The sequence below is a fragment of the Aspergillus nidulans genome, chromosome II, assembly GCF_000011425.1.
Source record: "Aspergillus nidulans FGSC A4 chromosome II".
NCBI classification, from domain to species: Eukaryota; Fungi; Ascomycota; class Eurotiomycetes; order Eurotiales; family Aspergillaceae; genus Aspergillus; species Aspergillus nidulans.
The window spans coordinates 3,026,696-3,052,286 of NC_066258.1; the positions used below are offsets into that span (position 1 = coordinate 3,026,696).

The following is a 25,591-nucleotide window of genomic DNA, read 5'->3' on the forward strand; positions in this document are numbered from 1 at the left end:
GTAGAAGCTGAAACAAGGGACCAACGCACAGCCACCCCTAAGCCGGCACTCAGTCCTGCAATTTGGGGCCGATCGACAGCCCAGAACGCGCCGACGAAACCTCATACGGAAGCAAGCCTGAAACAAGCAAAGACCGTTTCTCCGAGCTTCCGCTAGCGCAAGATATTGTGTCGTGATTGGCTGTAATGCATCTTCGAACTTGATCGAGCGGAGTATGCCGCTCGAGGTTGTGCCCTCAGTCTGGCTGAGATCGACTAGGGCTCTGGCCTCAATCGCATAATGTGAGGCTACTTTAACTAGCAGATGACCCTTAAATGAAAAAACTGTCTTCAAGTGAGGTATTGTTGAAAGTAAGGCATCTGTTTCTCTAAAAGAGGCCTACCTACTAGGTACCTAACGAGCCTATCTAGGCACCTAGGATCGACTAGATATTGATAGCTCGTAGAGTTCCTACCTAGACCAGATAATCAATCCCTAAAACCTTGATATTTCGGTATCTCCATATCAAGCGTACGGGTTACAGATTTCGGTGGCCAACAGCAATTATAAAAGATTTTAGTCTTGCTTTATTCCAGTTTGTTTTGCAGTTACCAGCTAAAAGGTCGGACTCGCTAATACGAGCTGAAACGCCTCACATTAACCAAGATATTGATAAAACTGCCAGGCCGTGGCAGTTTAATAGGCCTCGGCAAAACGAGAAAGTAGCAGCCGGAGTTTTAAGAATGACCTCCATCCAGAAAGGTGAGCAAAAATGCCCATACGGGGGGAGTCTTCTGTACAGGAGGGAATCTCTCGACAGATATAAAGTTAGGATCCATACGAAAAAACAAAGATCTTATAAAAGGTCGCTCTCTCAGAGCTCCTGATATCTGGGCAAGACCCAGACCGCGGTCTGTGGCAGTTTCAGCTCTGGGAGAATGAGCCTCTGCTCATTAGAAAACCTAGTAGTGCATTCTTGCCCCTAACCATGTATGACGCTGTCCAGCGAACGTACAGTGAGTATGCAGCAAAAGGGAACGGCAGCCGCCTGTTGCCAAGATAGCCACAACTGTATTTCAAAAAAAGGAAAGCTTTGACAGTGCCAAGGTGGGAAGATTGGTATGAAAACGTCAAGGCCCGTGATAGGATATGATGGTTATCTCACCAATGATTAGCTTGTTGGTCTGGTTCAATCGACTGCGGCTTGGTGAAGTTCAACCCTTTACATGAGGCCCTCCCTGGATCTTGATAGGTATGAGATTCTCCCAACCTAATCAAAGTGGCTGGTTACGGCCGGTCGAGGTTGTGATATAGAAGTCGAGGTCTGGTCGAAAGTTGCTGAATAACTTGTCTATATATATGGTATGGTAAATTATAAATTGGTATAGAGGTTGTAGATATGGGACGATATATGGTTGGTTTGGCTATCTAGACTTTCACTGGACCGATTCCAGTCTGATGGTCCGCAATACCAGTGCATCCGTCAGGAATACCACAATACTGTTCAATTGTTCAGTCGAATCCAATAGGAAGGTCATGCCCGGGATTCCGCAAGTTAGAGATCCGGCGTCGAACGGGTATGATCGGCAAACATATGCCTCGGTCTCGGCTACGACCCGGCCAGCACTTCACTGTTCATACTCTTGCCACTTTGAGTACATGCATCCGTGGCCCGGCCCTATGCCGCCCTAAGGCTGATTTCTTTCTGCCTTGATCCTGAGATCGGTATCAGTATATCTCGGTCTGGTCTAGTCAACTCCTGAGCCGAAAGTCAATGACGCGGTGGCCAGCCCTAGACGATCATGCCATTCGTCCGGCATGGTGTCCATTTACTCCAACTGTCGTCATTCATAGATAGGACATTATAGCCGGTATCTCTTCAACCATGATTGCACAATCTTTTGACTTTCAGTCTGATGCTCTTTTCTATTAATCGGGAAAAGGCGGGGAAGACCTTACCTGGCCATTCCCTGGAACTACCAGTCAGTCTGGGGATCTAGGGTCTATCCCACTTTGCGTGGGGGTGGAGGAAACTTCGTGGGGGCACATGCTGGGGAAATAGAGAGACATCGTGGGGGTGCATAGGCGAAACTTGTAAAAACCCTAGTTTAGATATTCCAGCATTTATAGCAACGACGCTCCCACCACTGCCCACCTCGCACAGAACCTCGTTAAGCCCTTGAAAAACAGAGAAACAAGAACAATCAATGGCTGCTCCCCAGGCCAAACCGGCTACTAGCCATGTCGAGGGCCCAGAGGCCCTCGACCTGGACCCAAAGGCCGTCACTACAGACCTCATCCACACGGTGCGCGTCCCTTTAACAGAGGATGACAATAAGGCCATCCGCCGCAAGACGGACAAGCGCATCCTCACCATCCTGATCTGGGTCTACTTTCTCCAGATCCTTGACAAGACCGTGCTCGGCTACGGCGCCACATTTGGCCTCAAGCAAGACGCACATTTGACCGGCAACCAGTACTCCCTAGTCGGCTCTATCGCCCCTATCGCCCAGTTGGCCTGGCAGCCCTTCTCGTCGTTCCTGATCGTGAAAGTGCCCCATCGTATCTTGATGCCTGCTCTGGTCTTTGGTTGGGGCGTTGCGCAGGCGTGCATGGCTGCCTGCCACAGCTTCGGCGGGCTGATGGCGACCCGGTTCCTGCTCGGCCTGTTCGAGGCCGGATGCCTGCCGCTGTTCAGTATCATCACGAGCCGCTGGTACCGTCGTGCTGAGCAACCGCTTCGAGTTGCGGCATGGTACAGCACGAATGGAGTCGCGACAACGGTTGCGGCGGCGCTCTCATTTGGACTAGGTCATATCAGGTCGGATGTGCTTGCTGAGTGGCAGATGTAGGGCCCCTCCCTCCCACCTTGACCTTTTTACCAATATCAGTTTCAACCTAGACAGAAGAGCTAATGTTGGTGATACAGTATCTTCCTTTTTGTCGGCCTGGTTACTGTCCTCTCCGCCCCATTTATCTACGTCTTCCTAGACAACGACATACCATCCGCACGCTTCCTCAATGAGACTGAGAAGCTCCAGGCCATGGAGCGGCTCCGCGCCAACCAAACCGGCACCGGCTCTCGCGAGTTCAAGATGCACCAGGTCGTCGAAGCAGGGCTCGAACTCAAGACTTACCTCTGGGTCGCCATGGCGCTCTTGCTCAACATCGGTGCGGGTGTCACCAACGTCTTTGGTCCATTGATCCTCAGCGGGCTGGGTTTCGACAAATACAAGACCACGCTGCTGAATATGCCATTCGGCGCGTTTCAATGGATATTCATCCTGCTGGCCAGCTATCTCGCACAGAAAGCGCGGCTAAAAAGCGTTGTTCTTGCGCTGTTTATGCTCCCCGTTGTCGCAGGACTTGGAGTTCTCTACGCCGTGCCACGCGATGACTCGGCACAGGGAGCCCTCATGGCAGGGTACTACCTGCTTGCCTTCCTCTTCGGCGGGAACCCGATCATCATTGCGTGGGTTGTGGGAAACACCGCCGGTATGACCAAGCAAAGTATAGTCACGAGTCTATACCAGGCTGCCTCGGCTGGTGGAAACATCGTGGGTCCGCTGCTCTTCAACGACAAGGACTCGCCAGAGTATCTCCCGGGCCTGCAGGCCTGTTTAGGTATCTTTTCGGCCTTGGTTGCTGTCGTAGGAATGCAGTGGCTGCTGCTGTTCTGGATGAATAAAGGCCAGGAACGGCGGCGTCTGGCAAATGGGAAGCCCGCAAAAATGGTGGACCGCTCGATGCATGGGAACTTTCACCAGGCGGATTCGGATGAGAGCGCGGTGGGTGCGGGTGAGGATGGTCAGGACCAGCAGACTGGGAATAATGCGTTCTTGGATTTGACAGACCGGGAGAACGATGAGTTTGTGTATATTTACTAAGTAGGAGGCTATTTGAATGAACGGAGCCCTCATTATCTATTCGGGACAGCTGCCATTGAAGCTGATTCAGAAATTCAATGATTAGTTACATCCGAGCGATTCATCGGCGGGCTGTCACTAGGTTCCTAGTTATGTTGTCATTCTGATACGTGGATTACCATGGCGCCTTGTTGTTCACTGGCCAGTGTAGCTCGTCGAACAGGGCATCAGCCTATCATGCGCAGTCAAGCAGTATTTACAATGCCCACTACACAAGGCCGCACTGGCACGGAGGTAAGATCAAGGGCTCTTGAGATATTACATTCAAGATATAAAGTGACTCCCATTGCTCCAAAGGCAGGAAGCAAAGACATCGATCACTGATTAGCCATCAAAGCAACGGAAACCCGAAGATGCCTGCAAACTCCTCCCTGTACTGGCTTCGTTCCGCATAGTCTCTAGGAACATTTCCGTGTATATCCGGCTTTTTCTTGTCGGCACCAGCATCCAGAAGAAACTGGACCACCTCGGTGCGCCCGTGCTGAACTGCAGCCAACATAGGAGTCCGTCCGTACTCGTCAGCCCTGTTCAAATCGGCGCCCTGTGCGACCAGAACACGGACGATACCCATATGGCCGCCTTTCGAGGCCCAGAAAAGGGCCGTCCTGCCCTCTAAGTCCGTATGGTTAGTCTGAGCGCCCTTTTCCAGCAAGAAAGATACAATATCAAGATGGCCCCGTTCGGCTGCTAGCAGCAACGGAGTCGAGTCCATGTGATCGGTCCAGTCGACGTTGCACCCATGGCCGATCTCAAAAAGATACCTGACTGCGCCAGTTAGTCCCACGATGGCAGCGTGGTGCAACCACGCCTTATTCGAGTCCGTGGGAACATACCTTGGCCTCAATAACTTGCTGTAGTGCACTACGTGACGCAAATCAGCGCCCGCAGCAACAAGAATACCCAACGGGCCCGTATTCTTGTTCTTCATCGCCGCGAGGAGCGGCGTTGGCTCCAAGCATCTGGCGCCAACATCAAAGGGAATCCCGTCGTCGATGGCGAGCCGCTGAACGATGTGCGTATTGCTGCTTGTGCAGGCAGCTACTAGGGCCGCGTAGCCTACGTACGGGTCAGATCTGAGCTCGCGCCGAATCCTTGGAAGCAGAAGGGCCATTGCCTGGTGGTCATCGGTCGCGGAAACGTGCTTGAAACTTACTAGAACCTGTTCGATGGGAAGTGAGTCGTATACTGGGATGCTGAGCGCTCTGAGGCGGGCTGAGGTGTGGACAGAGGCGGCGAGCGCAGAGGGGACCATTTGCTTGACTATCATGAGGAGGATTTCGGTAGGGAGTCGGAGGAGCGTTAGGGTGGAGGCGTCGGCAAATGACATTTTGGTTTTTGTTAAATGTTGGGCGTCTACCAGGTTTGTGGTTGTTTGCAGGTATAAAGGTTATGAATGAGCAGTAGATATGGATCAGATAAACGGCAACTTGAACTTCGTGGACTCCTCTACAAGGCTATTTATGCATTTGTATTCGACGTATATGTATCCTTACCTTGACCTTCACATATAAAGCCGTATATGTCTTTCATCTTCCCAGAAAAGTACTTTGTTAGTCTTGGGGTACTGTTCACAATCACAGTATACTATGTCGAAAGCATGAATAGCATTCATCCTTCCCAAAAGCAAGGCTTTGTGATAGTGAGTTCATTATGGGAACAAAGCCAGGATTGCATTCATTTATCGGATAAGTGCTTTATCAGGCTCAGTAACCTGAAGTTTCTTGGTTTATTGTCTTTTATGCAGTTCAGGTAAAACACTTAGTAAAGTTGACAGAGCCTTAACTTGCCTCTACAGTTCGCGAGCAAGTATACCTCACCTTAAGTTTTACAGTCTCAATCTCCCCGGTGATCTAAGAATAAGCCATTTCTAAATCTCCCGTGACTTAAGGCTTGATGAGCAGATCATGCCGTTTAGTCCATGTCACTATATGCAGAGCACTAGCTTTTCATTTTCAGGACTAATTGTGCAAATTAACATTGGAAAGATGATCGATATCCATTAATAAATCCTTGAAGTAAGGCTGCAACGGGGCCGTAGATGGGAGCCGGCTACAGCCTTTGAATACTCAGTGGACCTCGCACCATTGGTCATACGTCACAGGTGAGCTTTGAAGAAAGAAAAGAAAAGTCCCTGGAAACGTCAGGGCAGAACGCCAATAAGCCAGTAGCATATGTGGGTCAACTCTAATCAATTCAGGTATAGGGGTGTGCAGTGCATACTGTCGACCCATCTAAATACCCCCCCGGCACCGACTTTCGCTGCAGGCACCAGTATTCTGCAGTAGTGAGATGCATCCAGGCGAAAGTACCCCCTCCCCACCACGCATCAGCAACTTGCATAAGGCTCCACTGACGTGGTAATTTTAAGCTTAAGTCTGCAGATCGGCTTATGCTTACTTATTCTGGACCACAACGCTCAAGAAAGATCAGCGGCCTCAACTGCAGTATAAGACCAATACCCTCCCTACTCTAATCTTTCTCACATTCATTCACCAGATTTCAAGCAGTTTTCCTAGATCTAAGAACTAAGAGACGCTCACAATGCGAATCGTGCAACCTACCCTCGCCATCTCAGGCGCCCTGGCCCTAGCTGTGCCGTCCAGCGCTCAAAACATGTCCTTCGGCGCCAACAACTTTTACCATAGTCCCATCGTGACCACCAACCTGATCACTTTCCCAAGCCATTAGGCTACCGCCATTGCTGGCAACCTCTTCATCCTCAACAACATCAGCCTCACGGACGCCCGTCCTGCCATCGTCGTCAGTCACCCCATGGACGCCGTGAAGGAGCAAAGCGCCAACCTTTACGCTACAAAGCTCGCTGAGGCCGGCTTCGTCACTGTCTCGCTTGACCTCCCCTTCTGGGGCGGCAGCGAAGGCGAGCCACGCAATGTCGTCTCGCCGGAACCCTACGCCGAAGCCTTCAGCGCGGCAGTCGACTATCTGGCTCGGATGCCCAGCAGTTCGTCTCTGTCGACCGCGAACGTATCGGTGCCGTCGGCATCTGCGGCAGCGGGGGATTCCTCATCAGCGCCGCGAAGATCGACCCGCGCATCAAGGCTGTCGCGGCAGCAAGCATGCACGACATGGGTGCTGTAAACCGCCATGGTCTGCAGCACTCTCAGTTCCTCGCGGCGCGGAAACGGGTCATGGCATCCGCAGCTCAACAGCGATGGGTTGAAGTGGACGGCGGAGCCACCCAGTACACCAGCGGCACGCTTGAAGTCCTTACGGCCAATTCGACGGACATCGAGCGCGGTACGACTTTTACCGCACCCCGCGGGGCGAGTTCACGCCCGAGGGCACAACGCGGAATCTGACAACGCACCCAACTCTGTCGAGTAATTCCAAGTTCATGAACTTCTATCCGTTCGACGATATCGAGTCCATCTCGCCGCGACCACTGCTTTTCATCTCGGGGGGCCGGGCGCATTCGCGCGAATTCAGTGAGGATGCGTGTAGGCGCGCGGCGAAGCCGAAAGAGCTGTATTAATGCTGGTCACGTCGATCTCTACGATCGCGTAGAGCTTATCCCGTTTGGCAAACTGGCGCGTTTCTTCCGGGCAAATCTTGCTAATTAGAAATGTGTGGCGGGTGGATGGTCGATCTATTTTTTTTATCAAGGGGGGTTGGATAAATGCCATGCTAATCAACTTACCATGATGCGATTTTAGAACACCGTGCAAATAGAATCTCATTTCTTAATTCATCCAGGCCGTATTCTGTGGCCACTTATGGGCTTTGTTAATTTATTAAATTCTCCTTTCAAGGCTAGACACCGCGGCTTGACGGCAGGTATTATGCCTGGTTTCGACCAAAGCTGGTAGAGTAGTAGGAGAGTAGAGTAGGGCGCGCATAGTCACCTGACCACACCCTAAGGGCGTTACTCCAAGGTTCAGATAGACTCCTAATGATTAAAAGGCTTATATCCTTAGGGCTCGCAAGTTAAAGGTCAAACGCTTAAGTTCAGCGAGCGTTGTAACCAGTTCAGCGGCCTCATTAAGCGTCATAAGAACCCATCATTATCGTATATGAATACATGGAGGATGGCCTCCCGTAGAGGGCTCTCAGTTGGCCTGTAGACAGAGTCTGAAAACGTCTACTGTGAAGTTTTCATCATTGTGTATAACAACTGTTGCATACACCGACGTTCCTAGGCAGGAAGCAAATCAGACAAGTACTTTTTAGAATACAATAATGTTCTCGATGCAGGCGGTTGCATCTCATACGAGGCAATCTTGCTGCAAGCGGTCGGGATCGAGCTCAAGTACCATATTTATTCATGGATTCATAGAGGCTTCCTTCGCTTTGTCGTGCTGCGTCAAGCTTGGGTTAGTGGACGTGCAAGGTACATAGTGCTAGATACCCTCTAGCATCAGTGACGTGACTCGCGATGATCGGACCCACTAATGGTTATCTGCTTAACATGTACTACAGTATAAGAATATAAGCGCAGCCAATTAACATAGAACAATTTACACGCAGCTGAAATCCACCCCCTCTTAATGGGAAAGGTCCCAGACGATACAATGGAGACTCCAAGCCTAACCATGGAATGCTCCAGGGCCTAGACTGATAAGTAACGTGCAATTTAACCCCACAATAGCCAAAACTTGGCGGTAAGCTAAATATAGGAGTATAAGGCCTTTTGCGGTCGCGGGCCGGTTTGAAGATGTGAGTAGAGTGAGAGTTCAGGACTTTCGGATTTCAGCCAAGTCAGACACTATGGAATACTCCGTTCGCCTCGTTTCCTTATAAAATGTTTTCAGCTGATATAATTTGGGCACACCATGCTCCGCCACAACCGGCGGGCGGCCGCAAGTCATATCTGACCGGCATTTCATCGCCAAGGGGCTCCACTTTGCGTTTCATCTATGGAAGCACAATAGCATCAAAGAAAAGCATAATCTCCCGCGTCCAACGCAGAAGTTGTCCTAGTTCCTGTGCCAGCATAGACAGGTCCACGCGGGCGCAACCCCTTGGTCTTTTCAGAGAGTATTTGGAGATATGTTCGAGCAGGGAAGAGGATTAAAGTACTGGGGGCCGGAATGGGGGTGGAAGGAAGTGTTGCGAACGAATTTGGAACGGAGGTGAAGACGCCCATGAGAAAGTATCAGGCCAAAGAGGTTGGTGGTTCCATTGTAGACTCGATTGATCCTTAAAGGTAGGTATTTTCACATATAGCATATGTAGTATGCGAATGCAGAAATAGTTACTTGCCACCGCTACTACGTTTATAGTTTGAATGTCTTTAGGCGTGTTTTTGTTGACGTGCTTATGTAGATAACAGCTGGCCCATTTACGCAGCATGTCCGGCTTGACGCGTAAGGCGGAACGAACAGCAAGGAGTCCTGATATCTCCTTCGAATGATGATTGGTGAGATACTACCTGCGCCGGCTTGCCGAAAAGGAAGTCTTAGAGACATTCAGGACTATCCTCAGCGTTGTGAAAATGGATACATACGCTCTCAAAAAATGAATAGAGGTGATATAATGATAATCTTGACCTATCGACATTGATGAAGCACAATTATTGCTAACCATAATATTATACTAGCTAGAAGGGAGCTCGCTAATGGTTCCTGACAACTTTTTAATACTCTAGGCTTGAAGTGCTTGCCAAAGTGCGGGATAGGCAGATTTCCACGGCAACCGGGCTGTACCTAGCTTGGTTCTCGCTTCGATGTACAACCTAGCTTCCTTTAAAGCAAGTAGCCATTGAAAGCAACAACAGCCTTGGGGCAGAACACGACACATTAGAGAGACGGCCGTGCTCTTACGGCTGAGGCCACTCATGCCTTGATGAGTGTACCTCATAAGAAGGAGCGGCTCGCAGAACTCCTGGCGAATCTCAATGTCGAGTTACAGCACGATACAAGATGACTTTCCCTTCTTTCTGTCCAGGTAATGGGTGCTCCAAGGTCGCGAATTGCCATAAATGACACATCAGGTGACCTTTGCGGCCCTATTGGATCCTTTAGCCATCTCCAAAGCGCAATCCCATAATCAGCCGATCTTTCCATTCGCATCAAGCAGTCAGCCACAAATAAACCATTCGACATCATCTCTTCCGCTTCTTCTTTTTCTACAGACATTCCTGCGATAAAGAGCAGAAGATGAAGCGAAGCGTGGTAAAGCGTGGTTTTTTAGGGCAATCCATCGCCGAGCAGGCCACGGGAGTCGGCTAGATTTCGCGGAGATGGACGGAGCTGAGTATCGATAATGAACGGGTCTTCAGTTTCGCTTCGAAAGCAAAGTATCATGCATGGCGTAATTCTACTGGGACTGGACATCAAGAATTTATCAGTCGTCATTGTCGGTCATACGGGCCGTGGAAATACTAGTACACTAGCGAGAGAACGCTATGGAAAGTTAGGGTTGTTTTCCTGAGGGCGAGTTTGCTGACAACCACTTTTCTTGGTCGCGATCGGTTATTTAAATTATGTCCTGTCTTCGCCGGGTTTACTAGCCTACAGATAAGGCTGAACCACTGCCTCTCGCTCTCTTTCGTGAAGGATCTTAGTGTCGTTCCTGCCGATAGAGAGCGACAAGGCTCACCCATCGACCGCAATATGTCTCGGCCCAGCAGCACCGCCGCGCGATCAGAGGCGGATAAATGCGTAAGAGGATGCTGCCAAGACGCGGTCTCTGCTGACTGCTTCACTGACAGTTGGAGAAAGGCATGACTCGTCGGCTCGTACTCTGGCGAAGGGCTGACGATGCCGATCGAGAGACGAATCGAGAGAAGTTGTTGAGCCGTGATGACGATACCGTAAGGTAATAGCTGGATGACATACAGAGGATATTTATAACCATGACAATTTTGATTCATCCCCAGCCTTCTCATCCTCATCCTCTCCGCCGTCCTTGTCCTCGTAGTTTCTCCACTCAGCCTCAGCCGCACGGCCCCAAAAAGCTCGGCGCAGGCCCAGCGGCGAGACCGGGTCAGCACTAAGCCCGCCGTTCTTCATCTTTTGCGTAGAGCAATGGGGCCAACTAATCTCCCTGCAGCTAGTCAGCCAATCAGCCTCTTTCGTGGCGGAGTTGGCGCGGAACGTTTCGAACGGGGCTTGACAGTGGTGGAGTTGGGTCGGGCCAACACCGCTAGGGAAGGTTGAGCTACCTTAGCCAGCAAAGAGCAGCAGCTCGTGAGCCCAAAAGCAATGAGCACAGCCTTGCAGACTACCAATTATCGTTAGACGGCGGGCCTCAGGGTTCGATTATTTGATTTTAATTCTCTGCTCGGCACAAACAGCCAACAGCCTGACGGTCTCGGGGTCCCCTATTATGAAACGCGAGTCCCCCGACCCGCTGACTTCAAACTTCTCCCATACTTCTCCCATACTTTGCCCAAGCTTCGCCCATACTTTTCCTTACCTTTTTTTGCATATATGCAATTGATCTATCCGCCCATCATATCGACCCATACACAATGAGCTCCGACGATTCCGACTGCACCTCCGGCTCCGAAAACTGCCACTTCAGCTGCCCCTCTGGCGGAACGTGGTATGTCTGCCCAGAGGCGCCCTTCTTCGTCGGTTGCTGCAGCTCTGATCCATGCACCAACACCGACTCCAACTCGACTAACCCATGCCCTGATGTCTATGCCGCCTCTTTTGACGGATCCATCTACGACTCCATCCGACCAAACACTTGCATCGACGAGAGTAACGATAACTGGTACACATGCAACTTCACGCAACCGCGGTTTATGGGATGCTGCAGCATCAATCCCTGTGCGAACGGGACGTGTCCGCACGAGAATGTCTTGCCGGCCGCGTGGAGCCAGAGTCGCGGGGATCAGTATGAGTTGTTTCTGGACGAGGCGAGCTCAACTGATGGAGGCGATGGGGGGTTGTCTGGAGGCGCAATTGCGGGGATCGTGATTGGAGCTGTGGCTGGGCTCGTCTTGCTGCTGGCCGCGTTCTGGTTCTGGAGGAAAAAGAGACGTGGTACAGATGGGAAGGGCGGGTATGCGCCCGGTCACGGGACAGGGCCAGCCACAGAAGGCGAGTATGGGTATCAGCAGCCGACCTCGCCGTACCAAGGTATGTTTCCTCTCTAGTTGCAGTTGACCTGGGTCCCCAGGTCGAATTCGGCACTGGTACTGATCGTCTGTTGTAGACTCGCACTTCTCCAGCCCAGGCCAAACCACCATTAGCGCAGGGGTTAAGTACCCCTCTGGCTCGACATTCAGCCCGTCGCTGTCGCCGCCAATGCCCTCCGAGGGCGGGCGCCCGATCTCTGAGATCAGCGGGAGTGACGAGCATTTCCGACACCAGTCGGGCCCGAACCACGGGCTTGGCGTATTTGCGAAGCCCGACCCGATCCCGGAACTCGATAGTGCGGCGAAGCCGCCCGAGGTACATGAATTGGATGGATTCAGCCGGTCATAAGTATCTTGTCAGGAGCTGGAAGAGTCGATATTTTTGTACTCTAGAATATGTATGACTTAATAAGTAATGACGAACAGAATCTAAAAAGTCCTCTAGCAAAGCAGGTCTATACATTATTAAAAAGAAGGCGGGGTATTACATTCCCCGGTTGAACTCGACCTTTCCGTCCTTTCCACCGCGATTCCAGAATTCCTCCTCCAGCGACGCCGCGCTGATAGCCTGCCGTTGCGGAAACGCACCCAGGGCCAAGGGCAGGGCGAACAAGGATGTGGCGAGAACCAGCCCTAGGTTGGCCGGGAGGACCATGCGCGGACTGAGCAGCTTCCTCTTCTCCAGCTGCACAAGGATCAGAGGAGGAACGACCATGATCGGGGTCGCGTTCAGAACTCGGCTGATAGCTGTCTCACCGACAGCGATCTTAGCAGCGACCTTGCTCCGTCCGAGACTCTGGACCGGCTCGCCCTCTTTCTCAGGAACGGGGTATACGTCGATGCCCTGACGGATTTCCTCGCTGCGCATGAGGAATACGTTGAGCGCGCTGGCGCTCGAGACGGCAGCGAAGGGGACGAGTCGGCCGAGGATGAGCTTGGTATTGGGGGAGACGTTCTTAAGACGGGGGACGAGAGCGTTCAGGCCGAGCGCGACGGAGCATGAAGCGGACACGGCCATGAGGTAGGATTTAGCCATCTGCGAAACGGAGAGGGGTGTTGATTTGTTCGAGTTGGCATTATTGATTGCCACGTTGAGAGACTGATTTGCAATCTGCCAGAGCAAAGTCCCGGTGGTCTAAGTCCCGTCAGATATATTATTCTGTCCATATAGGCGAGGCTGTTACCTTAAGGCCCGGTGTGAGCATTCCCGCCGTAACGACCAGGTTAGAGAGGACGTAGCATGACATGCGGAAGGGGAGGAAGACAGGCTCGCCCGTGTCTATTAGCAAGCACAAGTCAGCCAAAAGAACAGTGAGCCAGTAATAGGGTTCATATCTGGAACATACCCGGGTGTAATGTCGAATCCACCACCTTCTTCGCCCTCCATAACTCCGCATTCATTGTCGGGACCTCGTTCTGCTTGTAGGAGGAGATAAGGCGCTTTGCCTGCTCCAGTCCCGCTGAAGAGACGAATAGCATCCTGCACTGTTAGCCTGCAGTTAACAAGCAGCATACGATATGAATTACCTTGGATCGGAAATGTCGGCCGCATGGCGCACGCGACCCCAGTAGGTGTTTAGGTCATATTGCGAGTGGGGAAGCTCCCGATCGCCGGGAAGCGAGGCGGACATTTGCGGCCAGGTAAAGAGTGACGAGGCGCAATGAGACAATGACGATAAAGAGTAAGACACCAGACTGGAGGAGAAAGAGAAATAGTAATAAGATGCGGCGGCGACAAGCGGGAGAAAATGATTCAGCGTTTGTCGGAGGCGGTGAGCCCGATAAGCGGGGTTAGCCAATCGGAATACTCCAATCGCCATCTGGCTCAGGGACCGAAAAATACTGAGGGCTGACCCCTCTTCCAATTCCATTGTTAGTAGCCAGTGGCCGAAAGTGGCGGATTGTCAGACTCAGACAAACCAACCCCGGGACTCTCCGAACTACGCCCAAGCTCCAACAAGACTCATACAGAATGCCCCCAGAAAGACTAGTGCGCATGCAATCACTCTCCTGCGGCCACGCAGCACTCTCCAACTCTCGTCACTCAAAAAGTCTTCCGACAACAGCTCGATTAACGAGGCGAAGATCAGCAGCCCTGCTGAGATGGCGTTCATTGTGCCCACTAGGAGCAGTCCGACCTCTGAATCAGGGCTATACAGCGAATGCGTTGCGATACCAATCGCTTGCCCGATGGGTGTACTAACTTGCTCAGTAAAGGTAACCATGTAGCTTTGGGGAACGTACGTGCATCCATAAGCCAGTGACATAAGCCATGGCTGAATGGCCTTGTCAGGCCATTCCAAGCTCGCGATGCGAGAGCCAAGCGCGAGGCCTTCAAAGGTTTCTACACTCGTTAGAAGGTTTATATGAGGATGAACTGGGAACATACGATGAAAGACAATGGCGATCAAGAGAACCACAAACTCATTCCCCACCGATACACTCAAGGACATGCCGATGAAGACGCTGTGAAATAGAATTCCGACCTCGAGCATAAACACTTGCATGACATCCTTATTGTACTTCTGCTTCTCCGACAGCTGAAACTCGTCCACGCTGCCTTGGCGGTGGGTAAACCGCTTGACTTCGCTGACTCGCGGAAGAGGGCTGGCTTCGGGCGCAGAAGAGATGCGATGTATCCTGTCCGATTCTTCGCCGATGCGGTGGATTGCACGGCTGAAACTGGCAGCTCTGCCGACTAATGGTCCTTTTGGACGTATATGAGGGCTTCTATCGCAATCGCAAGATTGTTCGTGGTTGCCACCAGAGAGGTGATCCGTGCCAGCAGGGGGTGCCGACTCTTGATCAGTTTGTTTTGAGACCTTCCGGGTAGCTTGTCGAACGGGACTAAAGACCATCTCAATCAAGGTGACAAGGAATATCCCGCCCAGGGAGATCGCTCCCGGCATAGCAGGGTAATCGGTGGTCCAAAAGTTAGACAGACATGGGTCGCCTAGTAAAGTAAAGGCCGTCGGGAGGAGATGCACAAAAGCTGTGGCAATGAGGACGCCTGTACCGAAATGACGCACAAAAAAGAGAAAAGCTGGCGGTATACGCAGACGAGAGAAGCGGATAACCAATATAGGCAGAGCACAGGCGAGAGTTGACACCCCGAGGATGATGAACAGAGCTCCCACGTGTAGCGAGGTATTGTATTCACTACCATCGACACCACCTGACGCGCAGGCCTGTCGCTTAGCATACCTGCGCACCTGCATAGTTTCCTTATCTAGTACTAGATGTCCAACCGAAGCCGTAGTAGTCTGTCGAAAAGGAACAACGGTCCCAGTCAACCAGTCAACAAAACCACTGGCGGAAATTAAAACGGCTGTGGCCAGCACTGAAAGCAGCCATGAGCACCAGCTCTTTATTTGATCAAAAGAAGATCGAGCATGCTCAACTCGATCTTTCGGGCGTCCTGTCGGGTGTTAATGCATTGTCGATAACCCACAGAATCCGTTTTAAACCTACCTGACTGGGTCAGGGACGCCCTCGGGTGCATTTGCCGCAACACCTCAGATTCGCGTTTGTAACGAGACAGTAAGTCTGCGTCGTGCAGACAGTGCTGCATGGTGATGACCCCAGTCCCAGCATCCTTAAACTCGCGAACATTGGAGATGCCATTGAGGTCCTGACGGGTTGTTAAGTCAGGCGCCAGAAACGGCGGGTTCTGGTTCCAGTCGCAGTGGGGGAGCGTATCATCGGTGCGGGATGGACAATTCATGGTCTTAATCAGTGGAAGGCTGATGTTGCAGTGAAACGTTAAGGATTCCAGACCTGTAAGCTGGAGAACATGGCAGCTTCACATGACGTACTGGGTGGCCTCTCACAGAAAGCTCCGCCCGCACTCCGGGGCGCCAAGGCTTTCTTCGGGCCGGCCATTCCCGACTCCGCTTAACGACAGTCAAATAGCCATGCTAGTGCTGCCATGATGCCGAGCCGGAACTAAGAACTATGCGGATTACATTATATTTTCTACAACTACCATTGGCCTGACTATACACTCACGTCGCTTGCAATGCGCCCTCAAAATGCCAGATCGGGTGAGGTAAGTTGTAGTATCGAAAGTGGGGTATATTGTATCGCAGTGGTAGGGACATCCGTCACATAAAGTCATCAAGGAAATTCGGATCCCGATCCTGGTTGTTGCTGGCCTCCATGTTCTCCTCCGAAAATAAGTCGTCATATGCATGGTCCTTTTGCCATTTCAACTGCTCCCGCTCCCTCTTCTCCTGCTTCTCCCTGTTCTTTTTCTCCTCGCGGATCTTTCTCTCCTCTCTTTGAAGCATTTTCTTGTAGTCCTCCTTCTCCGCTCGCAGATCGGGGTACTTCTCAACCTTCGTTTTATTCAAACGGTTCACGATGGCGTTCTCCCGCTGTGCAACGAAAACCTTCTTAACCAGCTTGTGGTTGTGGAACGATACCTGACCCGTTGCCATGGAGCCATCTTTCATTAGATTCGACCAAGGGGTATAGATGACCGTAATATTATCTTTCTTGTTTCCTGTCCGCCTATTAGAATAGGGCCAAGCTGGGTCGGAAGTCTGATTGCAGCTGACCCTCGATTGAGTTTGCCTTGGTAAGCTGGGCACAATCTACCAGGAGCTCTTGCGGGATGTTGTCCCATGATTCGCCATCGCGGAGCCGGACGTAAACGTGTGCGCTCGACAGGTTATCGACGTGGAACTGAAGATGTTAGGCTTGGTTTCGAAATTTTGTGGATATCTCGCGACGAACCCTGCGAGTTGAACCTCTTCGGTTAGCGTCAGCTCAATACAGACGGCAGATTTGGGAAAGCCGTACCAAACATCCTTCTCCAACCCATATTTAATCAGATCCTCGTCTGTTGGCGATCAGCATGGTCTCGCTGTGGGGTTGGGCAGTCGTGCGTACTCTCGAACTTGTCCTTCCCCATATAAATGTAGGCAGACGGCTGCACCACATTCGACGTAAAGTAGTAGACCATGGCGAATGGCGTTCTGTATATTTGGCAAGTCCAGACTCACTAGAGACGTATTATTCTCGTCAATCGCGGGGAAGAAAGATTGATGCCGCTCGGAGCGGAGAAACCTTCGGCAGAGGACCGTTGTCCTTCCTAATTCGGATTTCTCCTTCTTCCGCCTAGACACCACCCAAGCACCTGACTTAAACTATACGTTACAAGGTTGATTTTGACGTGAAACAGATACAGCCTCTCGTTACGATTACAACTGAGTAAAATGACACCTTCAGATCCCCGCCGCGTTGCCAGCATCATGCTGTCGTGGTGCTCGCTCGACCTTGTCTCATGTACCACGCTACAGACTCTTTGGGCAGGGTATGGACATATCTGCGCCATCACTGCCCGAGCCACAAGCGACAAAGCAGCCAAGCACCTGGACAATCTTTGCGGAGGAGGATCAGGAACGGCGGGGTCTACCTATCATCTTATCCTGAAGCTCATCTCTCCCCCTCGGAAAGGCTCTAGCAATGCAGATGAAGGGCATCTGCGCAAGATGCTCAGCTACAAGGTAGAGCAGTATTTCTATACTCAAGTGGTGCCATTGCTCGGTGACGAGGTTGCCGTTGCCAAATGTCTTGCCTCGACGCGGGACATGGAGGGCCAGACGGGTGAGGAGGAATTGAAAGGTTCATTAGCCACTATCATGGTTGATCTGCGTCAGAAGTATCCAGTTGCTGGGGAGAAGAGGGGCGTGCTGAGCGGTGTACAGGTGCATGGGGCGCTGAACTGGCTGGCTGGCTTCCACCGCCGCTCGTGGGAGCTGCTGCCGGGTAGTCTTGACGGATATGTTTTGCCACCGCTTGAAGAAGCCAAGAGAAGACAGAACGGAGAGAAGAATGTTGGGAGTGGGCTTTGGCTTAACGGTGGGTACACGTACCTTGCGACGCGGCGAAAAGAGTACGCTTCGCTCGTCCAAGATTCTGACTCGGAGTGGTCAGAGGCCCTGTGCACGCCCTTTGAAGGCTCCTCACTCTCCGTAGCTGAGATTGTTGCATTGTTTTTGACTCCTTGTGGTAGGCCGCTAGAGTCATACATTCATGGCGATGTGAAGTCCGAGAATCTCTTCACGACAAGTGATGGAGAAGGCGTGGCCTTTTTTGACTTCCAGTACGTCGGGCTGGGGCTGGGAGTCTGTGACCTTGCCAAACTTTTTACATGCTCGGTGCCGTTACACATGCTTGTTGCCGATGATAATTTACCTGAGCAGCTGGTGATGAGTGACGGTGAGAGGCAACTGCTAGATGCATACCGCACGAGTCTGCTGGAAAGTAAAGAACTAGGATTCTATGAATGGTCCACGTTTAAACGGCATTGGGAAACTGCCCTGGTTGACTGGTGTCGGTTCCAGGCATCCTGGGGGTTTTGGGGCAACACCGAGTGGCTCGAGGCTCGTGTGAGATCGATCTTGAACGACCAAGGGTGGAGGAACTGGTTGCGACAGAGCATCGACACCAAGCAATGAGTAGACTACAGTGATTCTCGAGAGCATCGAGTCCCAAGAGATCTCAAGCTTCTCCGCAGACAAGCGGGTCCGGGTTCTAGGCAGTCGGGGAAATCTCAGTCAAATAAAATCCATGAGCGACATTTTCCCAAATCGCCCTTTAAATGATATGGAGTAGCCAATCCCTGCCTCCAAATACTAAACTCACGTAAAATTTGATGAGACAAGACGAAAGAGCCGACACTGGGAATCTCAAGACTAGAATATTTATAAAGATCTATAAAAAAGGTCTTGGAACCAAGGGTGACGAAGGACCCAGGTCGCCAAATGTCAGCCACCTTCGGCAGCCTCCTTTAATAGGGCAAAGATGCCCTGCGAGAAGAGGGGAATGGGTGAGAAGAACCGGCTTGAACTTTTTTTTGCCGTATGGCTGCAATTCTGTTGGTGAAGCTACGGTATGACCTCTTTTCAAGGCAATGCAGGTACAGCCTCGGGTACGGATGGTCCGTCTGGGAGAGTCTCATTTCTAGTTTTGGCAGACGGGCAATAATCGAGGTGAATACTGCCAGTGTCCGGCTTGCTATACATTGTCATTTCCCTACAACCTCCTGATACATATCGACCATCTGCTGCCTCACAGATTTCGACAGTGGCCAAGTCCGTCCTAGCACATTCAATCCACCTATACTAAGCTGGATCCTCGCCTTGATAGCCTCCTGTTTCTCAGCACCAACAAGAAGCAGTGCTGCGGTGTGCACAATAATGCACATGGCCAGCGCACAGGTGAAGAAGGGCGTTCGACGGTGGATGGGGCTCGGGAGAGTTGCGAGACCGGAGAGGAGGTCTGCGGCGCGGAGGAGCTTATGGGAGTGGAGGTCGAGGGTTTGAGATGGGCGAAGTTCAGAATCACAGTATGATTGTGTGGTTAATGTTGCTGGTAGCTGCAGCCGCGTACAGGTGGTAGGGGGGTTAGCGTGGAAGGAGGCGAAACGCATGCCGGAGCGCGGATGATGGAGGTAGATCAGTGCTCTGACTACCGTTAGTTCTGGTGGTCACCTCTTAGCGAGGGAAGCTTTGACTGACAAGTATAGGATCATTTGGGCTTGGAAAATCATCTCGTCGTGATAGGAGCTGTCGTAGCTTTCGCCGTGGAGGGGCGGGAGAACCATAAGTGAAGAAACGAGGTGAGCATCAATGGTCTCGATATGGGACCCTACACCGTCTTCGAGTGATCGGTTGAGCCCAAGAACGGCCCCTAGCTTCTGCATGGCACTGATACGATATGCGAATGCTGAAAAGTCCTGCCCTAATGACCAGTTATTCTGGAGATTTTCCAGGGTCTGCCCTGATGGTAACACCTATATAGTCTGTATCAATTTTCCGGCCTTTTGTTCCTGGCTGGTTCAACCTTACCTCGTCACTCTTGTACATCTTCTCGTCGCAGGGTAATTGCACATTCGCCGGCTGGTGGTATAATCGGAACGAACTCTGCTCGCGCATCGCTGCTAAAAGTCCGTCAACAACATAAAGCTCCCAGTAAGTCCTTCGCCAGCTCTCCTCCAGTACGGAATGGCCGTACGAATGCTCGCTGGCGAATCGTCGGCGGTTCATTCCAGTCTCCAGCGCAAGGTTGACTGCCGTTTGTATCAATCGATGGGCGCTTTGCTCGTGACAGTAGCAGTGGTCGGTGATAGCTAGCAGTAGCAACGCCTGAACTTTGAATCCGGCCTCTATGGATTGATTGGAGGGTGCGTCGAACGCTGCTTGACGAAATGCCTGCTTGAGGGCTGGGTCTGGATAATAATGAGCACCAATATAGCGCATGACTGAGAGGAGTTGTGGAGGTATTAAGAAGCCCAGCGAGGTGCCCAGTGCCCTCCTGGGCACCATGAATGGATGTGAGGGGTGGAAGTTCTCATAGTAAAGCTGGATCATCGGGTCATAAGCCACCTTTGGGGTAACCAGTTCGGACTCAGGAAGGGCAAACGTTTCGTCGAGTGAGAAATCTTGGACGATCGGTCCATCATGCGGTTGTAGGAGCGTCTGCGCTGCCTAGCCAAAGTCAGCCTTTGTCTACTTAGTAGAAGGGGCGGGTTAGGGCTGGGTACCTCTATGCTCAAGTCTGAAGGGAAAGCAGCATCGAGCCAGTCAGGTATGGTATCGGCGGGGACTGAAAAGACATTCTCGTCTAGTGGTTTAGATAGAGATTTCTTGCCATGGCTCCGCAACCCCCTCCTCGAGCGAACATACTGGCATTCAGAACCCGTTGTCCGACAGCGAGTGCAAACTGGCAAGACGGCATCGCACTTGACATGGCGTTGACGGCAAGGAAGACACGCTAATGAAGATGGCCGCGATGAAGAATCGGTGTTGCCAGTCATTTTTCTTTTTTCTTCTTTCTCTTTTCTCCTTTTTCTTCTATTTTTCTCTTTTTTGTCTGTCCTCTTCCGAGCGTTGGCTCATACGAAGGTGAATAGTAGTCTATATGAATACTATACCACACAATATCGAGACCGGCAAAACTCAGTCAATAATATTATTAGACCTTACTTCAGCTCCTCAACGGACCACGCAATCACTCGGCTCATCTCGAGTCGAATTCCCAATACTGAAGTCTTCTTGTTCCCGAGATCCCCGAGTCGCCGACCAACCCCCTTCATCCCCGGCCCGGCTCAGCGCACCGGCCGCACGGCACCACTGGCCCTGGGATTCATGGAAGACCTTCCGACGAATCGGGGCCCTGCAGCAGGTTGGGTTCGTATCCATCCTTTAAAGTGTGGGAACCCGCCCGGTTTCATGTTCCCCACATAACCTCACTTCCGCACTTGAGCCTCCGCGGGCAGCGAGAGGTGGATGCCGCCTCAATGTTTGCCCTACCCTTTGAGTCTTCATATCACGTGCCCAGCAACTTGACTGCCCACTAGTTAGAATGGTCAACGTGGTTTTGCCGCAATCGGGCCATCTTAGAGCGATGCTTCCAAGGAAGAACCGAGCCTGACTGCAGGAGGGATGCTAAGCTGATGACGCTAGGGCCAAGTCTGATCCCCGCGAGTGGGAATGGCGTATTGTTCGGGGAGCATCCCTCCCCGCGACAGGTAATAAATCCTCATATTAAAGGCCGCGGTGGCGCCCGCCAGCCGCGCGTGACACAGCCTAGGTTTCTTTGCCTCAAAGAGATGATCTCCCGGGCGCGTGGCCGTTGGTTTCGGGTAACGTACACTTGTGGCCCAGAGACGGCTTTGTTCGCATAGAACCGACCTTGCCATAAACACCTTATACTGGTGGTTTATCACTCCGTCGAATGCAATATGTCATCAAGGTCCATGCAAAACTCTGCACCGATAGGTTCAGCTGCAAATGACCCCGAAAATGGTCCCCGGCACCCCTCCCGGACACTGGTCCAGTTTCGCTCTCCAGGGCCGAGTGTTTCAATCTCGTCTGCAAGGTGCATACTTGGGCCAGTGAGCTCTTTCTGTGGTGTTCCCAAGGTGTCAAGAACCTCCACAATAAGCGCAGCTTGACAGAGGAAAATATGTAAGTAATGATTATATAATAATTATATAAAATGAAAATAAAAAATAAAGAGAATAAAAAGGGGTGAGGAAAAGAAAAAGAAAAATAAGGGTGAATAAAATGAGATGGGCTGCCGGAGAGCGCTAAGTGTGATATATGCGAAATCCGCAGCATAACAGGACTATCGTTGCAAAAAGCAAAGCGATGGCCCTTCAGCATTGTGCTCTTATTTATTCAAAGCTCAGCCCAGAAGGCCGCTCTTCTTGGCTCGGCTCATCTGCTCATTCTAGAGTAGCGGTGTGCCAACCTGGGACGCCTAGCATAGACTTGATGTCCAGTTCTATTTCGGTGTCCTGCTGCAACAAGGTATGGATGGTGATCATGACTTCCAACGAATGAAATAATCTAGGGATGGATTACAATGGACTCTTCTTTGGATACTCCGTACAAAGAGAACCCACTTGTAGATGAGGATATGAAAACTTCTTACCGTTTGAGATTGCGCCAGTCTTTTCTTTGGCTCAAGCCATCCCATCGACGGCATAGAGTACTGTTTCTCACTGCTCTTTTAGAGGAAGATCCCTAAGAAGCCATGTCAGGACTAGCCTGCAAAGGCCCCCACTAAGATTGACTGCTCACTGAGCAAGAGTGACCGTTTCTGCATTGTTGCAGGATTGAGAAGGGGGGGGGAATCTCTTGATTTGGACAGCACAACTCACGAACAGTCATACCAGATCCTTGGTCATCACATTCCGGCATTGAAAAGCTTCCAAGGGGATCTCCTCTGTATAGATCCAGCAGGGAGGAGGTCATATTAAGCAGCAATCGATCGCCTAGGATGGCTACTTTACAGCATTATGAAGCCAATAGCAGCATCGACACTACGAGACGCCACGAGACGCCACGACGCCAGTAAATATACAAGAGACGTTGTATCCTCTGCATTCGCGGGGCTTTACGTACGTCCCACCTTCCTGGCAATAAGAAGAAATACAGTCTTATGCCTAGCTCGGTGGTGCTGTATGCATAACAATTGTGCGTGTATGACTAATATTATACATCAACTGGCGACGTCATTTCTCGAACCAGCTCGGCCGCGACTGGGTTCCGCTCCCTCTCTGCTTTTCTGCTGAGATTAGTCTACTCGCTCCTCCAACCGAGACAACTAAGGACATTGGATGATGGAGAATGCGAGCCTCGACCAAAATCTGATTGATCAGCCTCAGCAGCTCGCGACTCCGCTCGACTCCGACCCCGGTTCGCCTTTGCCCGCGAACAGTAACACTGCCGGCGCCCGGTCTCCCAGTAGGCCGAGTACCAGTCCCACCGCAGCAGAAGCCAGAGTGCCCATCCCCAGACTCGGCGCTTCTGAGAGGGTTCCCAGCCACACGCGCATTCCCCGCGCCTGCGCCAACTGCCAGAAGAAGAAGACAAAGTGCGATAGCCGGAAACCAACATGTGGCTTTTGCCTTCGGTCTGGCACGGCCTGCACGTACACAAAGTCAAAACGCGAAAGCCAACAATTGCAGGTTCAATCCCTAGAGAAGAGGCTGACTGCCTATGAGTCTTTGTTGCGAGATATTGTCTCCCGAAGCGATCATGACCACCGCCAGACAATTCATGATGCCATCCGAGTTTGTCTTGCTGTTCGCCCCCGTGCTCGGTATCACGAACTGACTTTAAGCAGCATCACTTCCAGGCGTCCCCCGAGTTCTTCTCGACCCTCCTCTCTGCACAACCGCTCTCCGGGCAGCGGATACCGTCGCCCAGGCCCGGGCTCTCGTTGAGGCGAATGCATCTAGCATGGCAGTCGAATGAGAAAAGCAATGCACTGGTGCTCTGTCAAGAGCCCCCGATCAGAGTCACCTCGATACGGCATTGGACGTCATTGGTCGATGACGATGTCGCTAGCCATTTGCTCTCCTTTTATTTCACGTGGGAAAATCCCACATGGCAGCTTATCGACCAAGAGCTATTCATGCATGATCTAGAACACCGGCGCACGAGATTCTGCTCCTCCTTACTCGTGCATACACTCCTCTTTTTCGGTTGTGTAAGCTTGTCGATGGCTGAAGCCGCTCGGAGGCTAATATTACCCAGAGTTTTTCATACAACCTTGACCGTATCACCGATCGTCGAGAGGAGAAGGTGCTGGGTGAGAAGCTTTATGGCGCTGTGCAGCGTCTTTGGCTACAAGAGAAAGAGAGCACCGACCTTCCCACGGTCCAGGCCAGCATACTGATCGGTCTTCTTTGCTGCACGTTTGGCATCGACAAACTCGGCACCAGCTATATTATCCATGGAGCAGAATTGAGCGCGAGGTATAATATTGATGAAAGTGACTGCCCTTACTTTTCCTGCGATGGTAACGACAATCCAACAACGATCTCGAACTCTCAGAAGCTGGTCTCTTGGGCTATCTTCGATATCCAAGCGTATGAGTACCTCTTTGTTATATATGTGTCCGCTAACTCAGCATAGATTAGCGTGCCAGGTGTACAGAAAAAGTTCTTCTTGCAAGGGACCTCCAGCTATCAGGTTCTCACCAGAGGAGGCTGGAATGTTAGATGAAGGAGCTGGATGGCGTCCTTATCCGTTCGAGACGTCAGCCATGCAGCCATTCTTTCATACGGCCGCGATGGTAAGGGGCGACCTGGTCACGATGGTCCATGACATCGCCCGATTTGCTCTCAAATTTCCTGCTTCAGCCTTAAGCAAGGAAGACTGTGACTATGGAAGTAGCATGTACCAGCGGCTTCGTAACTGGAAAACGATGTTGCCATGGAGCGTGCTCCCTGAGCATAACAGTACACCGCACATTATATGCTTACAGTAAGTCGCCGTGACTGCCAGGAAAACGAAATACTGACGTCGCCCAGTCTGTACTACCAGGCGACAATTGTGTCTCTATGCGAGATCTTCCTCTTAAATGCAGATTCGACCTCGACTCTGTCCCACCTTTCCTTCAACCCTTTGCAGATTAAGTCCCAGGCTCTGGACGTCATCGGCTCCCTCATCCTCTTCTACAAATCGACACACGGTTATAAATCCATCCCCATCGTCATGCTGCACTACTTCTGCGTGGCTGGGGTCCATGCCGTCTCAAAGCTCCACCCAAGCGAGCCCAAATGGGGCGCCATCCTCGAAGGTTCAGTCCTCGGCCTCTGGCACATGAGCCTAGGCTGGGGCCGTCTCACTAAAGCGTTCTTACGCATCATTGACTTGGCTCTGAAAGCCAGACGTCTTGACCGTTCCTTTATTCCGCCCAGGGTATCAGCCATCTGCGACCAGCTCAATGGGAGCCTCTGGACGGGCTTGGATACTGTGTCCCTTGCTGCCGATTATATGGTACATCATGATCCAGCGGTCCTGGGCCAAACATCCGGCGCGGGATCTAGGCTTAAGGCGCATGCTTTGCAGGAGCTCCTGGTGGTGATGGAGGGCCTCACTGTCTCTCCGAGTGCGTCTGCTACGGGATGAGCCGTGGATGCATTTACGGGTCCAGCACGCTTGCCGACTTAGCGTCTGTAAACCCTTCGATATCATTTCTCCCCTCGTGGGTTACTTTAAGACTCAGGCGAACTAGAGGTCCCAGCATGCCCTTCCTCGGCCAGACTTGATTGCACGTCCCCTGGCGCAGAACCAAGGGGAGACGGGTAATTTGGCTAGGGTATTCTTCGTGG

General features: G+C 51.6%; 12 protein-coding genes across 12 annotated transcripts, besides 3 other annotated features; 7 read left to right on the plus strand and 5 right to left on the minus strand.

Annotated features, from left to right (window-relative positions):
* Window positions 1–25,591: part of a sequence feature (contig 1.61 483..865047(-1)) that runs on past both edges of the window.
* ANIA_11415 (uncharacterized protein) lies at window positions 968–1,228 on the plus strand (the record flags this gene model as incomplete). The annotated part of the gene is made up of 2 exons (XM_050611420.1): window positions 968–995; window positions 1,155–1,228. 2 exons carry the CDS (start codon window positions 968–970, stop codon window positions 1,226–1,228), a joined length of 102 nt encoding a protein of 33 aa, XP_050467451.1.
* On the plus strand, window positions 2,187–3,866 carry ANIA_03776 (putative MFS transporter; the record flags this gene model as incomplete). The annotated part of the gene is made up of 2 exons (XM_656288.1): window positions 2,187–2,827; window positions 2,909–3,866. The coding sequence occupies 2 exons, from the start codon at window positions 2,187–2,189 to the stop codon at window positions 3,864–3,866; spliced, it is 1,599 nt and encodes a 532-aa protein (XP_661380.1).
* Window positions 4,237–5,232, minus strand: ANIA_03775 (ankyrin repeat domain-containing protein; the record flags this gene model as incomplete). Its single annotated transcript, XM_656287.1, has 2 exons — window positions 4,237–4,666; window positions 4,739–5,232. The coding sequence occupies 2 exons, from the start codon at window positions 5,230–5,232 to the stop codon at window positions 4,237–4,239; spliced, it is 924 nt and encodes a 307-aa protein (XP_661379.1).
* Window positions 5,503–5,544: a sequence feature (Short protein (ANIA_11414, CBF75413.1) was converted to a misc_feature.).
* Window positions 5,701–5,727: a sequence feature (Short protein (ANIA_11414, CBF75413.1) was converted to a misc_feature.).
* On the plus strand, window positions 6,447–7,225 carry ANIA_03774 (alpha/beta hydrolase; the record flags this gene model as incomplete). The annotated part of the gene is made up of 3 exons (XM_656286.1): window positions 6,447–6,557; window positions 6,594–6,839; window positions 6,869–7,225. 3 exons carry the CDS (start codon window positions 6,447–6,449, stop codon window positions 7,223–7,225), a joined length of 714 nt encoding a protein of 237 aa, XP_661378.1.
* On the plus strand, window positions 11,243–12,875 carry ANIA_03773 (EGFR-like transmembrane domain-containing protein). Its single transcript, XM_656285.2, has 2 exons — window positions 11,243–11,953; window positions 12,030–12,875. The coding sequence occupies exons 1-2, from the start codon at window positions 11,338–11,340 to the stop codon at window positions 12,299–12,301; spliced, it is 888 nt and encodes a 295-aa protein (XP_661377.1). The 5' UTR covers window positions 11,243–11,337; the 3' UTR covers window positions 12,302–12,875.
* Window positions 12,359–13,641, minus strand: ANIA_10445 (sideroflexin family transporter). The gene is made up of 4 exons (XM_050611421.1): window positions 13,480–13,641; window positions 13,299–13,432; window positions 13,137–13,231; window positions 12,359–13,087 (listed from the first exon to the last, which is right to left on the minus strand). The coding sequence occupies exons 1-4, from the start codon at window positions 13,581–13,583 to the stop codon at window positions 12,437–12,439; spliced, it is 984 nt and encodes a 327-aa protein (XP_050467452.1). The 5' UTR covers window positions 13,584–13,641; the 3' UTR covers window positions 12,359–12,436.
* Window positions 13,893–15,676, minus strand: zrfD (putative plasma membrane zinc ion transporter; the record flags this gene model as incomplete). The annotated part of the gene is made up of 4 exons (XM_050611423.1): window positions 13,893–14,151; window positions 14,197–14,296; window positions 14,342–15,292; window positions 15,424–15,676. The coding sequence occupies 4 exons, from the start codon at window positions 15,674–15,676 to the stop codon at window positions 13,893–13,895; spliced, it is 1,563 nt and encodes a 520-aa protein (XP_050467453.1).
* Window positions 15,903–16,954, minus strand: ANIA_03771 (putative DUF814 domain protein). Its single transcript, XM_050611424.1, has 4 exons — window positions 16,846–16,954; window positions 16,734–16,795; window positions 16,512–16,638; window positions 15,903–16,456 (listed from the first exon to the last, which is right to left on the minus strand). The coding sequence occupies exons 1-4, from the start codon at window positions 16,916–16,918 to the stop codon at window positions 16,056–16,058; spliced, it is 663 nt and encodes a 220-aa protein (XP_050467454.1). The 5' UTR covers window positions 16,919–16,954; the 3' UTR covers window positions 15,903–16,055.
* On the plus strand, window positions 17,116–18,416 carry ANIA_03770 (uncharacterized protein; the record flags this gene model as incomplete). The annotated part of the gene is made up of 1 exon (XM_656282.2): window positions 17,116–18,416. Exon 1 carries the CDS (start codon window positions 17,172–17,174, stop codon window positions 18,414–18,416), a length of 1,245 nt encoding a protein of 414 aa, XP_661374.1. The 5' UTR covers window positions 17,116–17,171.
* ANIA_03769 (Zn(II)2Cys6 transcription factor) lies at window positions 18,986–20,776 on the minus strand (the record flags this gene model as incomplete). Its single annotated transcript, XM_050611425.1, has 4 exons — window positions 18,986–19,424; window positions 19,479–19,735; window positions 19,809–20,438; window positions 20,504–20,776. 4 exons carry the CDS (start codon window positions 20,774–20,776, stop codon window positions 18,986–18,988), a joined length of 1,599 nt encoding a protein of 532 aa, XP_050467455.1.
* Window positions 21,765–21,986, plus strand: ANIA_11413 (uncharacterized protein; the record flags this gene model as incomplete). The annotated part of the gene is made up of 3 exons (XM_050611426.1): window positions 21,765–21,856; window positions 21,912–21,929; window positions 21,980–21,986. 3 exons carry the CDS (start codon window positions 21,765–21,767, stop codon window positions 21,984–21,986), a joined length of 117 nt encoding a protein of 38 aa, XP_050467456.1.
* On the plus strand, window positions 23,090–25,388 carry ANIA_03768 (putative C6 transcription factor; the record flags this gene model as incomplete). The annotated part of the gene is made up of 5 exons (XM_656280.1): window positions 23,090–23,542; window positions 23,596–23,961; window positions 24,009–24,343; window positions 24,390–24,740; window positions 24,788–25,388. 5 exons carry the CDS (start codon window positions 23,090–23,092, stop codon window positions 25,386–25,388), a joined length of 2,106 nt encoding a protein of 701 aa, XP_661372.1.

Coding starts and splice junctions, on each gene's coding strand:
- ANIA_03773 (XM_656285.2), top strand. CDS start 11,338: ATGAGCTCCGACGATTCCGACTGCACCTCCGGCTCCGAAAACTGCCAC. Junction 11,954..12,029: donor GCCGACCTCGCCGTACCAAG/GTATGTTTCCTC, acceptor CGTCTGTTGTAG/ACTCGCACTTCTCCAGCCCA.
- ANIA_03771 (XM_050611424.1), bottom strand. CDS start 16,918: ATGGTCTACTACTTTACGTCGAATGTGGTGCAGCCGTCTGCCTACATT. Junction 16,639..16,733: donor ACGGCTTTCCCAAATCTGCC/GTCTGTATTGAG, acceptor TAACATCTTCAG/TTCCACGTCGATAACCTGTC. Junction 16,457..16,511: donor CAAGGCAAACTCAATCGAGG/GTCAGCTGCAAT, acceptor ATAGGCGGACAG/GAAACAAGAAAGATAATATT.
- ANIA_10445 (XM_050611421.1), bottom strand. CDS start 13,583: ATGTCCGCCTCGCTTCCCGGCGATCGGGAGCTTCCCCACTCGCAATAT. Junction 13,232..13,298: donor GGATTCGACATTACACCCGG/GTATGTTCCAGA, acceptor GCTTGCTAATAG/ACACGGGCGAGCCTGTCTTC. Junction 13,088..13,136: donor TGCTCACACCGGGCCTTAAG/GTAACAGCCTCG, acceptor GACGGGACTTAG/ACCACCGGGACTTTGCTCTG.